A 15,346-nucleotide genomic window follows, 5' to 3' on the forward strand; every position below is an offset into this window, starting at 1 on the left:
ATCCTTGGAGGGTGTTTGTAGCAGTAAGCTGCTTGGAGGAGTTAAACAGACCAGTGGGGAGCAACCATGTTCAAGTGCTACTGGGTGTACAGAGAAATGTGAACACTACTGTTTTTGAAATCAAAACAATATTTTTGCTCGTGAAATCATGTGAGTTAGATTTATTGTCCATTCATGCTATATAGTTGAAGTGTAGCACATAACAGAATGACTAATGTGGGCTAATTAAGCTAATTTATGAGTTAAACGTTAATGCTAGTGACAGAATTCAGGTCACAAATAGCTTATTTTAGTGTGAGAGGGTTGTTTTTTGGTACTTAATTGTACTGACAGATTGTTAAAATGATGTTAACAATTCTCATTTCTTTTATGTTTAGTGCCAAGCTTGATCATTTTGTGATACATTTTTTAAAAATGTATTTATTTTATTTATTTCACACAAATGTTTTGTTGTTACAAGACACAATTCAATTGGGGGCAATAGAAAAAGGTCTGAAGGTTCATGAGCCAAGAGCTGAATGAGTGAGGGATAAAGAGGAACATCTATAGAGAAGATCAATCATTTAACAGAATTTTTTTCATTACATTGAACAATATTGGAATTTTGTGAAATTTTTTGCCACTTTTCAACTTTTGTCCACATATAAGACACATTTGGCCTTAAAGTTTTTACACAATATTAATTTAACTAATAATAATAACTAACAAAATAACTTATTTGTTTGTGGAAATGTATGCTTTAATGTCTAAATGCATGTTGCATGTATATTTAAAAGAACATGTTTTAAAATATGTTTTGCCATGCCTAAATATTTTCAAAAAACACTGGGTGAGTCAGGATAGCTTGTCAATGAGAGGGCTACAACTATAATATAATCATGGTTTTATAATTTCCGTCACCACCAAGTGTGTCTGTTTTTGAAAGACTGTATAATAAGGAGGAGCTGCTATGGAACATGTGAGGACCTGACTGGCCCAGCGGTGGGTCCTGGCAGCGGGGTCTCTGGAGACAGATAAGCTGACCTCAGTGATTGTTTGATGCAGGGCTCTACAGCGTCCCCCTGCTGAGCTGAATGTTGGTCTAAGCAGCACTTCACAGCATGCGATGTCTCTGCTCTGCGGTGTTTAGCAACTGCTGAGAAGCCAGCAGGTGGAAAACGGAAGAAAGCGTGGCAGTGTATAAAACAAAAGGCCTCCTAAAACTATATTAGAAAATCTCTTCAAAAGAGGGATTCAGACTCGACTTTTTTTTTTTAATTTTTCATCAGGCTGTATTTACTACTATATTACATCAGATGCATAACATTGTGCATTTAAAAAAAAACAAAAAAAAAACTGTGCATACACTTTGAACATTTTCACGTTCTGTCATGTAATGTATAGAAAGGCTGCTTTTTCAGTTTGAAATATTTTCTCCTAAGAAACATAAAAAAGGTATGCAAAACAAAAAAAATTAAAATATGATGCAGGTTCTTTGATATAGGTTCAAAGGTTTTCGAGAGAAAATGGAGGAATTACAAGATTCTCCGGATTTATGCATCAAAGGGTATCTCTCCAAACCAATATCTAATTTTTCATTTCTGTCGCATGATGCATTTTCTGTAAATGATGTGAATGCTTCATTTTGATGCAGTTATTGAACACAAAAAAATTAGGATTTTTCTGCAGCTGATCCAGAACGCTGCTTCCCGCGTCCTCACTAAGACTAAGAAAGTAGAACACATAACCCCAGTTCTAAAGTCCTTACACTGGCTCCCTGTATCTCAGAGAATAGACTTTAAAATACTTCTGTTAGTCTATAAATCCCTGAATGGCTTAGCACCTAAATACATCACAGACTTGTTATCAGTGTATCAACCATCCAGACCACTAAGGTCTTCTGGCTCCAGCCTACTCTGCATACCTAGAACCAAACACAGATAAGCGATGTTTAGTTCTTATGCTCCATTTATCTGGAACAAATTTCCAGAAAACTATAAAAGTGCTGAAAGCCTGAGTTCCTTTAGATGAAGACTAAATACATTTGTTTAGGATTGCCTTTGACTTTAAACTGTTTGCGGAAACATCATTAGTTCAAGTTTGTAGTCCAGCTGTTTTTAAAATAATATTTGCTTATACTTTTCATTTCCCAATTGTTTTATTTTGTTTCAATTTTCCTACATTTTATTCCAACTGTTATTTTTTTTACTTGCTTTTATTCTGTTATTCTTTTCCAAAGTTTTAATCATGTAAAGCACTTTTGCATTGTCCTTGTACTGAAATGTGCTATACAATCAAATTAGCCTTACCAGTCACAGATAAAACCAGTATTAGCTGGTAATAGTAATTCTGATCACAGGCTGATGGGTATGGGTATATCTGTACTTACAATTACAAGCTTCAATGTATCATACTTATATTTTACGTGACACACAAACACAAAGTGATGTGTATTTGTAGAAAAATAATTCTCGAAATGTAGAAAGTGCCGATGTGCGTTTTTATTCAGCCCCTAAATAAAGTCTAATACGGCCTGAATATGCATCCATGACGGTAAACAGAATCCACTGTACTTTTATCTCAATATCATATTCATATCCAAATTCTATCACTTCATTATCTAATCGATCATTTAAAAGTCCCTATGAAACACTTTGAAGTTTGTGGCTGTATTGTTACAAAATGTGAAAAAGTTCACAAGGCAATATAAACCCAAATGTCTCCATCCAGTACTGTCAGTGTGTAAATGTCAGAGGAGATGTTCTCATTTCTTGTCAAATCTGGATTTAACCCAGCTTTTCAGCTTATAAAACTCTGAGCGAAATTGCGGGTTCACTACAGCGTATATTATCGGGTCGCTCAGTGATGTGATGCAGGAGACAGACACCGTAAGGATCTCTATCTCTTGAATGACTGGCATCTGAAAAAAAAGCACACAGGTAACAACATCTTAGAGCTCAGCTGGGTTTCACGCGTACATACATTCATTTTGATGCACCAACAGAATGAACCAAAACGCGCCTCTCACGCTCAAACTTGCGTGTTAATGTCTTCCGTTCATGCACTAAAACCTGCCGCAGATACTCACCTGGGTATCCCTGTCTTTGTGGACGAGAAAATTCACCAGGATGGTTGTGATCAGAGGCAGCCAGAATAAGAGGAAGGTTATGATGATGTAGCCGGCCCGTTTGGCCATTTTACTCTCTTTCCTTTTTCTCGCTCTCTCCTTGCTGGCCTTCGAAGGCATGACGCAGACAGCACCCTCCAATTGTGCGAGTTGTTTTACGGCTTCATTACTTTGGACAGAAGGCAGCGTGGACTCTTGATCTAGCGTAGGCGCTGCCTGTGTTTCTCCTCTGGTGCTTTTGTCCTCTGGTTTCAGATCAGTCAATAAAACAGAGGTAGATTCAGGATGCTCCGATTGTGTCGATGATGCATTAGGGAGGCTGTTCTCTGTGACTGGACTGTCAGGTTTCAGGCTTCCTCTGGACTGACTCTGTGAATTCAGACTGCTTGATTTTTTCTGCATTTCGGCATCTTGATTTGAGGCTTTTGCTTCTGTTTTCTGAGCACTGCATTGCTCCGTTTTTAACGTTTTCTCCACAGTCTGCAGTGCGTCCTGTGCTGCAAGAGGGCGGGGTTCTACCATCTCTAAATGACTCATCTGTACTGTATTTTGAGAACTGATGGAGACCTGTTGTGGGGCTCCCTCTAAGGTCACCAGGGGACTTTGTTGAGCCACACTTATGCTCAGGGTTTGCTCGCTCTCACACTTGTTTTGCCCATTTTCCACTGCAAGGGTTTGCTTATCTTCCTTAAATTCCTTCGTAGGAACAGAAGTGCCTTCATCGAATATTTTGCGATTGTGTGACCTCAGGAGAGCAAATATGCGGGTGTAGAAGCCAGTGATTACCCCGAAACAAGATACCCACAGAGGGAGCAGCACATAGAGACCAATGGTGTCATGCGAGATGACCCTTCCTCTTTGGCCTTCTTGGCATCTTACGTACACCGCTGAGTCTTTCAGGAACATCTGACAAACAGCAGCCACTGCAATTCCCAGGATCCACGTAAGAGGAATCAGCATCATGATCCGCCTTTTCCGTTGGCTTGTTTTAAAGGGATTGGCTATCGCCTGGTACCTCTCTGCGCTTATGCACCCCAGGGTCGACAGCTGGATGCAGCAGCTGAAGGAGAAGCAGACAGTCTGCGTGTCACAGACCCGGTGGTCCACGTGCCCGCCGCGGTGCAGGGTCACGATAACGTGTAGCAGAACGGGGCAGTCGATCGTGCAGCGCAAGAAGTCCACGACGGCCAGATTCACCACCAGCGCGTTGACGGATGTTTGAAGCGACTTTTGGTGACACACTGCCAGGATGACAAAAACGTTCGCCGCTGTTCCCACGGTGGAGGTGATTACCAGAACAAAGCTGTGTGCCATCACGAGGGCAAAGTCGATGTACGCCTCCCGAACGGTGATGTTCCCAGAGACCCCTGCAGGTGCGGGTGCCCCTCTCATCTCCGGGTTCAGAAAGTCAACATGCTCGGCTGGCTGTGCAAACATTAAGTATGCTTTTCCAGTCGCGCACCATCTCTGATGAATGAATAATGGGTGAAGCTGTGGCCTGGGCGAGTTTCTCCAAGGTACCCGCCCTTTTCATTATCACTCTGCGGCACCAGAGGGTCACCTGGGAGTCCTCGCTGTTCACATTCATTAAAAACTCTGGAGTGTATTCACAGCTGAGGCAACTGGGGGGGATAAAAGATGGCTGCTAATTGAAAAGCAGTCATGTCACTATTGTCTCATCTGTGAAATATGACTTCATAAAATCAGTCAGGCGTTCGGGTTTGACAGAACGAGGGGAAGCATCGCCGTGCAAGTGTTCACAGCCTTTGACGATTTTGTCACATTACAATCTTACGCTTCACTGTATTTGCTTGGGAATGTGTGTCAAAGACCAACAGAAAAGCGATGCAGCATTGCGAAGTAGAAATGAACTCAAATATGTTTTTTCTATTTTTTTGTTGCTGTTGTTTACAAACATACATATATATACACATATATACATACATACATATATATATATATATATATATATATATATATATATATATATACACATATATACATACATATATATATATATATATATATATATATATACATATATATATGTGTGTGTGTGTGTGTGTATGTATGTCTATATATATATATATAATATATATATATATATATATATATATATATATATATATATATATATATATATATATATATATATATATATAATGTGCCTATACAGCATACCTGAGTCAATACCTTCTAAACATATATATATATATATACACATACATATATATATATATATATATATATATATATATATATATATATATATATATATATATATATATATATATATATATAAAATGTGCCTATACAGCATACATGAGGAACTTTCAAGTAATGCAACAAGTTTTTGATTTCTTTTATGCCTGGATTTTGGGTTATTCTATGCTCAATTTCTAAAGCATGTTGTAGTAATCCTGGCTATATGTTGTTGCTCTTTTACAAAGTGAAATTCTGCCCCAATCTTATGCCTTTTTCAGCCTAAGACAAGTTTGTTTTCCAGGACTATACCCTGTTCAGCTCCATTCATCATCCAATCACCTTTGACCAGCTTACCTGTCCCTGGTGAAGAACAACGTCCCTGTCACCACCATTTTTCATGTTCAAGGTGATGAAGAGAGTTAGTTTTTTGCCACTCAAAGCATTTTGTATGTCATCCGTTTTGTCTTTCACTTTGTTTTCCCCTCCGAGAGATGATAAAGGATATTTCTATTCTTTTCTATTAACTGATAAAGTGACCTCCAAAGGAAATTGGTTGGGTTGGATTTTATTTTGGGGTTTCAGAATAAGGGGGACTAAAAATAAATGTTACATTAATTTGTATTAGTTAAAGATGAAATCCATTTATGTGTTATTTTTCTTTCACTTCACAAAATGTGGTTTTGCTTTGTGTTAGTCTATCACATAAAATCCCAGTAAAGTAGCCCACTATAAAGTTTGTGGTAGTAATGTGAAAAAATGTGAAAAGGTTCAAGGGGCATAAGCACCTTTGCTTGGTGTTAAAGAACTGTGATGAGGATATGAACAGCTGTCCATTTAATTTGATGCTGCGTCTTAAAAAAGGCTGAACTCCTGGCTTTGGCGATGCCAGATGGATGAGACAGGAGGTCCTGAATTAGCTCCCGAAATGATGGGAGCAACGCTGTAGGATTATGGTTGCACATTGTGTAATCCTGTTTTCGAGATAAAGTGTGAAATGCTCTTTGCTTCAAATTCACAAGCTTATGTGCAATGATACATCTGGGATTAGATTAGCACAATGAGATACAGTCTGGATCAGCCAGAATGCTACACTAAGGGAAAATCTCTGGGAAATGTATGGATAAAAAATAAAACTCTTGGACACTAAACTGCTTTTCATTTTTCTGTCTCCCTTCCTGTAATAACAGGAGAAAATGAACTGAGACAAGATATACAACCCAAAGTAAAAAAAAAAAAAAAAGAGCAATTCACTTCCACACAGTCTGCAGTAAGTGGTGGAGGGAACAACTCTGAACAGCACTAAACCATCACCAACATGTCATAAACAAGCAAAAAAAAAAAAAAAAAAACTGAAAACAACCATAAATTAACTATTAAGAAGAATTAATAATTTGAATCGTTCAACGTTCAACAAACTATTGCAATGGGAGGTTACTAGGGGTACTAGCTGCTTTTCGGAGTCACTTCAACTATCTGGAGATTGGAATATCAAACCCAGCTCCGTTTCTTTTCCTGAAAGAGGTTGTCAGATCGTTTGACCTAAATTGCTTTACACAAAATCAATAAAATAAAGCATGCTCCATGATTATTGGCAGATTTCCCAGTTCCATTAAATAAATTTGATTAAGTGTCTGGTCCTATGTTAATTTGGCCATGTGCTTTGATTGCCAGATTTTCTTTTCTTTTTTTTTTTTTTATCTGCTATGTAGACAGATGAATGATGGCACTCTAAAAAGATCTACCATGGTAACCCACGGTATCACACATCCTCCGCCCTGCTATACAGTTTGTATGAGGACGCCTTCCTCATATAATCATGCTTTGTTTTCATAGTATAAACAATTGATACTGTTCTTTAGTCTCACCTGACCAAAGCATACAGTTTCAGTTAAATAAAGGCCATGTGGTGTGGAAGATGCTTTTTTCCTGGCCTCATTCCCAAACTACCATTTGGCATAGAGATAGCATCCCCTGACTGTTAGGGGATTTGGCTACCCCAGGATGCCAATTTTTATAGCAATTATCTGACAGTGAGCTTTGGAGATTGTTTTTCACAATCCTGCTTACTGTGTCTGATGACAAGACAATTGTGGCTCCTCATTCAGCCTCCTTTATCACAGCTCCAGCTGTTTTAAGCTTTTATAATATCACCCTGATAGCAGAAAAATAAGCTAATTTAGAAGAGTAGCCATTCCCTTGTTTAAGAAAATAAACATGCATCTGCCTTTATATAGACAATCGGCAAATAATGTTATAGAAAACATGTCAGCTAGTATTGATGACATATTGGAGTGTATTACTGTGGAGATTCACATGGGAAAAGAGACAAATGTTATTCTCAGCTGTTTAAACAGAGCTCCAGGATCAAATATTAAAATCTTGACAGACGTTATGAAAAAGGTGTTTCTCAACATTAATCTGAAGGTCACTTATGTCTGTTGATATTTTAAGACATATTTGTGGATTCCTAATTAATCTAAACTAACAGATACATTTATAAATACAATGTACTGTTTATGTTTACCACCTCTGTTTAGCAAAACATTAACTGGATATCAATAAACTGTTGCATATATTTACTAAATATTTGGAATATGTTTTAAGGTGTGGCAGTTTTTAAATGACATGTGTTTTTGTGATTCATGAACGCGTATATATAAAGGTAAAGAAGTATTCCACCACAAAAGTCAGAAGGAAGAAAACTATTGATTCAACCAGTGCTTTTAGAACTGATTTACTTTCACAGAACTAGAAAACTTTGTGAGAACAATATTGACAAGGCTTACAAAATATTTCTCAATATATTTGTCATTATGTCACAAACTTTGTCTGAATGTGAAGTCCACTATGAAGCTAAATCATACAGACAGACCTAGGCTACTTGAGGATTAAAGAATGCAGGTAAAAAAAGAACACTTTATGCAGAAAATTCTTAAAATAGAGAACATATGAAGCAGAACACAGAAATAAGAAATACAAAAACAGAATAACAAGTATTATGCAGAGTGGATATGCAAGAAGGATTATTATCCCAAACAAGTAAAGATCGATAAACAAAGTATCAAAGAAGTTTGGAAAATATTCAACAGTTCAGTTAGGAAAAACAGGGAAAACTAGTCATACTGAACTCCTTACTGGAAATAATGCAGGGTTAAATAAAAGACATAACATGGTCAATGAATTTAATGAATCCTTTGTTAACATGCTACCAAAATTAGCTAAACAAATAAATAATCCAATTAAAAAATGGGCAAAACTATTGGGAATAATTAAATAAGGAATCTCTCTTTAATTTAATTAAAACCTGTAGAAATAAAAGACATTGTAGGTAATGCAAGAAATAAAACATCTACTGACTGGAATATAAATAGCATGTCTGGGGTTAAAAAAGGTGGCATAGCAAATCCATGGACCTATCGGTAATTTATTGTTTACAACTCAATCATTTCCCCAAAAAATAAGTGTTGCAAAGGTTATCCCACTACATAAAGATGAGGATAAACAGCAATCTACAAACTACAGGCCTGTCAGCAAACAAAGGCTAGAAACCTTTCTTAGAAAGCATAACACTGACAGACTGTCAGTCGGGTTTCAGAAATGACAGAGCTGCACTCATGCACCCTCAACAATTATGCAGTTAACAGAATAAATCATCAAGAACATTGACAATAAACAGTTTTCAGTCGGTGTATTCAGTGACTCAAAGAAACCATCTGACAATGTCAGCCATGAAATATTGCTTAAGAAAAATAGAGAACTGTGGAATAAGGGGAATGGCATTAAACTGGCTGAGAAACTACAGGGAAAGAATTTGTTCTTATAGGTAATCATAAAGTTGGACATTACCTGTGATGTGCTGCAAAGATCAGTGTTAGGCCCTAAACTGTTTATCTTAATACATAAGTGATATATATTTTTTTGCAGATGACTCCAGCATTTTCTGCACTGGTAAGAGTTTGCAGCATCTTTTAGAGGTGGTCAAAACAGAAATGCCAAAACTAAAAGAATGATTTAACATATTCAAACAGTCTTTACACTTAGATAAAGCTACATTTCAGGACATTTGGAAATCGTAAAACAGATAGAGAAACAGAAATAAAAATTACTATTGACGACTATGATCTGCCAGCAGCGTAGGAAGTAGAATTGATTTACTATCACAGAACTGAAAAACTGGGGGGAAAATATCTGCTGGACACCACAAATCAGCCAAGTGAAAATAAATAATCAAAGAGTTTTGCAGTTCTGAGGAAAACTGGATATATGCTGGATCATAAGTCTGTCTCTTTTTTTGTATTCATCGCTGGTGTTACCATATCTCAGTCTTTGCATGAATGTCTGGGGAAACACCTACAAAAGCTATTTACAACCATTGCACTAACAGTAAAAGAAAGCCAAAAGTACTGGGACTTAGTCAAACTCAGACCTGCATCGTATTCAGGGAAAGAAATAACTTACTTCCAAATAATATTCAACAGAAGAATCAGTGATAGAGAAGGGGGTTGCAGTTTACATGGAGAAGGACTTTTTTTAAATCAATGTTTTCAGACAACTGCAAAGTTATTCGCTATATTGTGAAACAAAGTAATCAATAAGTCGTTTAAAAATATAAACAATACAAGTGAAAAAATGTATTGAGACATAATAGGTGCTAGAAGTGGGGTTACGTTAGTTATGGATTTTGAGCAGTGCTGTTGATAAACTGAAATGGTGTTGTATAGCCAAATTTGCTTTCTTTAATTTTTTGATCCAATGTATAAATAGTTGTACAGTATGAACTTGAATATGGAAAGAGTGAAAGGGGCAGAAATCCATGAGTTTTCTTCCTTTTTGAGCTAAACATTTGTTTAACTCTTCTATTATTTTCTGATCGTCATCGTTGTTGTTGTATATATTGAACTGTATATAGAATTGTTCATACTTTTCTTTGTTTTAAGTTTTTCTTTTAATGTTTGAAATACTCAAAATAAATAAATTAATTTGTTCATTACTCAAACAAATGTGCTTTAGTATTTTCCTTTTTGAAGAGCGGTTAAGAGAAATGAACTTCTGTGTCATATTTATGCCCCAGGGTTGTGGGTCACTGACGACAGCAGCAGACCACTGTCCCAGACTCTTTGATCATTTTAAGAGTAAAGTAGAAATTATTACAAGGTCTTGGTTACATTTATTTTGATAGGAACCAATTAAGGTACAAATGAGTGTGAGATTAAATATTTCACAATTGTCTCCCCATTGAATAAATAAATTGTAATTAAAGGTTTGGTTTTTCAAACATTTTAGGATTAGGATTATCCTACTACAATAAAAAAGGATTTATTTTAAGACTTCTTTACCAAAGTTGGCTGTGAGTTTCAGGCGTGTTGAGTGTCCTTCCCAAGCATCCACGTTTCCTTTTACTCAGCCATGCGTTTATCTTCACAACTCGCAGAAGGTTCTGATATGTGAGGCATTTTAGGTGTTTTGGCCTATTAAACAAATGTGTCTTTCTGCTGGTTTCTGAACTGTCTGAAAACACAGAAAATGCAAAACTGTATAAATATTAAAAGATCAAGAGAGACTTATTGAAAACCTCTGATGTCTTTGGAACTTGACTCAAAGGGAAATGTGTATTGGATCTTTTTTTTTTTTCTTTTGCAGACACAGTTCTAATGTCTTTACAGTTCTGTTCATATGATATGCAGTAATGAGGGGAGTTGCTGTTTTTTCTGCACCTAAGACTGTAGTTACACTGACCGCAGATGAATGAAATTTAAACAGCAGATACTGTATAGCAGCAAGTTGCTGCTTCTGTCTGGCTAGACTTTTTATGTAATTCCCTATAAATGCAATGCTGGACCTTACTGTAAGTATTGATCAGAGGATGACCTCTGCTGACTTTAATCCATTTTGTTTTGTTAGTTTTAATAACAATTAAAACTAACATTATCTATTATAAGATTTTTACATGAATGCACTGGGATGATGGTATTTGTAATAAACATAGGTTTGAACGCATTTCTCAATGTGTTTATATGATATTTCAATAAAAGACAACCTGAAAACGAGAAACTTTCTTAAATGAGATACCTTCACACAGCGAATGAAACCAGGTACATTGCATTTTAGGAACAAAGGAGGTTTCACTTCTCTCCAGCTTGTCTGCACTGTATGGCTGTGATTGCTTTGTCTGGTCTCGTTAAATATGCATACAAATGGAAAATTACAGACGACGGCTACAGTCCTCACCAAACATTCTTTTGATTCAGCGATATTTTTTTTCGTCTTATTTTAACACAGCATGGCTCTAAACAAATCTGAAACAAATCTGAGAAATTAAATTGTCTCACCGAGTCTTACTGGCATTGAATGGGATAGACAAAAACAACAAGGCCGGAATAATGATATTTATACAACTGCCAAAGGAAAACCAATTTAACAAAGAAAGTCTTAACAAAAACAGTTTCCAGTTACATGTTGGCCTACAGCTGGATAAATGGGCAGATCATAAGTGTTATTTAATTAGAAAAAGTGAAATTGGTATAATAGTTTCAGCTGATTACATACCGAGGGACATATCTCAAGCATTTATTTTTCTTAATTATTGAACCTTACAGCTAATGGAAAACTATGAAAAGAAATTTTGGTTATTACATAAGACTGATAAAAAGAATTTTATATAAGAAATACGCCATTAATACCAATTAATCGTTCTTTCCTGCATGAATTAAGTTCTGATGTGGAGCGGCATTTCAAGGGGGATCAGTTCTACTGAGGTGTTAAGGTCCCACGCTGATTTACTAGCAGCCTTCATCTCATCCTCCTCTTGACAATAGATGTCTAGTTGTTTTTTACCCAGAAGAGTTTGCCAACCATTTAAGAACAGTGAAACCATTGACATTATAGATGGTACTGATATTTTTGGTAATGAGGGCAGGGGACATCCTGCTGGAAAACTAAATCAGCACTCTAGCGCTCTATGGAGCGTGTCAGTTCTCCATAGAGTTTTAAAGCAAGAAGTGCTTTAAAGTTACCTTTATAGATGCCTGTACTGACTTTGGTCTTGATAAAACTTGGTGGACCAACACCAGCAGATAACATGGTTCCCCAAATCATCACCGGTCTTGATTCCCAATTGAAAAAAAAAATACTTTGAGTCTAAAGTCCTGTATTTTTTCTCCTTAACCCAAGTTCAGGAATGGGTTAACACACCGAATGCAACAGTTGTAGCCGATATGCTGAATATATCTGTGTGATGACTCTTACATGGACTTTACGTCATCTTTCTACAGCGCCCCTTTGCCTTCCGTTCAACCTTTCACTAATTTACTTGAATAGCTTTCTGGACAGCTTTTAAGCAATGAGGCTTTGTGGCTTAACGAACTTGGGGACGGTAAGCAACAGAACATCTGTTAAAGCCAGCAACCCACACAGACCAAGAACTGAGCGCATAAACGGTAAAGTACACAACATCCAGCATATGCAAACAACTCTGTTTTAAAAATCCTTTTATCCCAGTTTGCTGGGGATGTAACAGAATTTGGACAATTCATTATCTGTGAGCCATGTTCACCACAATGAACAGAAATAGACCCTTGATTTCTATCGCTGTGAATCCATGTAATGTAAGAGTTTCACTTTCCAAACGGAACTGCTGCAGTAAACAAACTTTTTGGATTATATTATTTCTCCGTGAGCTGCAGCCGTAAAGCATTAGCACATTTTGGAATGCTTCCGTGCAATTTTCCCCCTGCGTTCTCAGCTCTGTGTCCTTGACAAGGCACCAACTAAGGCTGTCAACAACGGCACCTTGTTTGTTTTGGCTGGGGAAAAGTCACAGAGGCAACACCTTGCTGTGCGTGCTGGCGCTCCTGCTTATGGAAGACAGACAGCTCCCCCTGTTCAAGGAGCACAGAGGGATGCTGACGCTGGCGGGCCCTCTGGGGACGTACCGCCCGCACGACAGCAGCTCCAGAGCACAGTCACGAAACTGGTGAATGTAAACACACGCAGACAGGCTGTCAGGAAATGCATAGACAATTTTTAATTTTTTTTTTTTTATTATTTTCTCCGATGCACACTGTGCCTCTTTACCTGTTTGTTGGAAAAAAAGTAGATGATGGGGTTGTAGACTGGGCTGGTCTTTGCAAAGTACATGGGCAGAGTTGCAACAAGCGGCGGGATGTACAGCTCCGGATCTACCACTACCACCACCGACAAGGCCGTGTAGGGCAGCCAGCAAACGAAGAAAGCTATGATCATTCCCAGGACCATGTTGATGGCGTGATCATTCTCACTCTTCCTGGAACGGCCACCTTGCAGCTCAATGCTCCTGTTCAACTGAAAGCAAATGTGAGCACCCGTTAAAATCTAAAACCTTATTCTGAAACAGTTCAAACAAGCAGTAATTTAAGAATGGATTCTAAGAGGTGTGAAAGGTGTGCAAAAACCTCCATAAGTCCACCTTTCTCAGGGATTTCAGCACATGGTAGTAGCAGTAGATGATGATTGCCACAGGAATGATGAAACAGAGCAGTGTGTACAGAAATAGATAGCTGTAGTTGCTCCACGACCTCTCCTCCCATGCCAGAGAGCAGGACGTCTGGACCCCTTCGGGACTGTAGGAGCTCCAGCCAAACAACGGAGGGACGGCCCAAAACAAACAGAAGACCCAGACAAACAGCAGCCCCTTCAGGCTTCTCCGCATGCTCAGCATAAAAGTGCCTTTTTGGCCGCAAACGACATTGTAGCGCTCATAGGCGAGCAGGGTCAGAGTGCAGAGAGACACTAGACCTAAGAAAGACAAACAACAACAAAAGTGAGTTAAAGTTGGGTAAGATTTGGAAAGAGTTGCTTGAGCGGGACCTACATGGTGAGAAATATGGATGCAGACGTATTTACATGTGTCTTTTTCACAATTCTAACAGCATAGCCAGAGATGCAATGAGAAATTTTTTAAATTAAATGAAGACTCGGTGGAAGGAGTAAAACTGATGCTCTGAGAAGATCTCCATCAAATCTGATTCAGCTTGAGATATTCTGCAAAGAAAACAATCTCTTTTTCTTCCTAGTTCAATAACACACTACTTTGTCTTGGTTTATCACATAAAATCCATGACACGTTCATGTTGATGCATAATATTAAAATGCATAAGGGAAATGAATAGTTTTGCAAGGCACTGCATACTTATTCCTGAACACCACCCTAAGTTTATCATTCATATAGAAATGTATTTGCGATAAAGTGGGAGACAGGTTTTTCTAATCTACTCAGACATGTTAGGTTTTCTCACAGAGCTCCCCAACCTTTTACAGCCTCACTTACCAAAGTAATTCACAGAAAATCCCTGGAAAACACACGCCGCGTGACCAATGAAGTAGGAACCCTGGTAGTTTGTGATGGTGGCCACCAGTGAGCCGCAAAGGCCGATCATTATGTCAGAAACCGCCAGGCTGAAGATGAAAACATTCATGGGCTGGAGAAGATGCGTGTTCCTCAGCATCACGGCTATCACCACCCCGTTGTTAAAAACTGAGAACACCGTGTTGATGAACATCAGGAAGGAGAGAATATTGTAGCCCACTCTGGGGAAAATGGTAGGCACCGCAGTCACCATCATCTCTGAGGGGACGGATGGAAGGGAAGAGTTGTTTCTGTCCATGCTTCTCAAATGTTCCTGTGAGGCCCTAAAGTGATCCTGCAGACTATGTTCAGCTCAGGCTTTATCAACTCTGATTCCCACTGGCTTTTGCTTTTATCAGAGATCTCAGCCTGTGCACCTGTCTGATTGAGAAAGCCAAAAAAAACGCAATATGGGAAATTGGCTCTAAACACGATTTGCATGGATGAAACCTGCTTAACCCAAGGCTGTAATTGTAATTGGGAAGTTGTCTGATAAACAGCAGTCAGCCCTCACCATTCATTTTCCTGAAAACTTAAAAGCTTGTAATGTGTACGCACCAATAAGCAAATTAAAAATATCTGAGTGCAGCTGAACAAATATTTACCGAACGCAATTAAGGCTGAATGCAATTAAATCAGTAAAGATTCTTAAA

The 15,346-nt window shown here is 38.0% G+C and overlaps 2 protein-coding genes across 2 annotated transcripts; both read right to left on the reverse strand.

Moving 5' to 3' along the window:
* Positions 1–2,213: 2,213 nt before the first annotated feature.
* Positions 2,214–5,018, reverse strand: LOC105938493 (dopamine D2-like receptor). Its single transcript, XM_036147860.1, has one exon. The coding sequence runs from the start codon at positions 4,541–4,543 to the stop codon at positions 3,044–3,046; it is 1,500 nt and encodes a 499-aa protein (XP_036003753.1). The 5' UTR covers positions 4,544–5,018; the 3' UTR covers positions 2,214–3,043.
* Positions 5,019–9,988: 4,970 nt separating this feature from the next.
* LOC105938492 (parapinopsin-like) lies at positions 9,989–15,337 on the reverse strand. The gene is made up of 5 exons (XM_036147866.1): positions 14,616–15,337; positions 13,755–14,083; positions 13,385–13,630; positions 13,140–13,280; positions 9,989–10,819 (listed from the first exon to the last, which is right to left on the reverse strand). The coding sequence occupies exons 1-5, from the start codon at positions 14,950–14,952 to the stop codon at positions 10,766–10,768; spliced, it is 1,107 nt and encodes a 368-aa protein (XP_036003759.1). The 5' UTR covers positions 14,953–15,337; the 3' UTR covers positions 9,989–10,765.
* Between the last annotated feature and the right edge of the window lie 9 nt (positions 15,338–15,346).

The sequence above is a fragment of the Fundulus heteroclitus genome, chromosome 2 (assembly GCF_011125445.2).
Source record: "Fundulus heteroclitus isolate FHET01 chromosome 2, MU-UCD_Fhet_4.1, whole genome shotgun sequence".
In the NCBI taxonomy this organism is placed as follows: Eukaryota; Metazoa; Chordata; class Actinopteri; order Cyprinodontiformes; family Fundulidae; genus Fundulus; species Fundulus heteroclitus.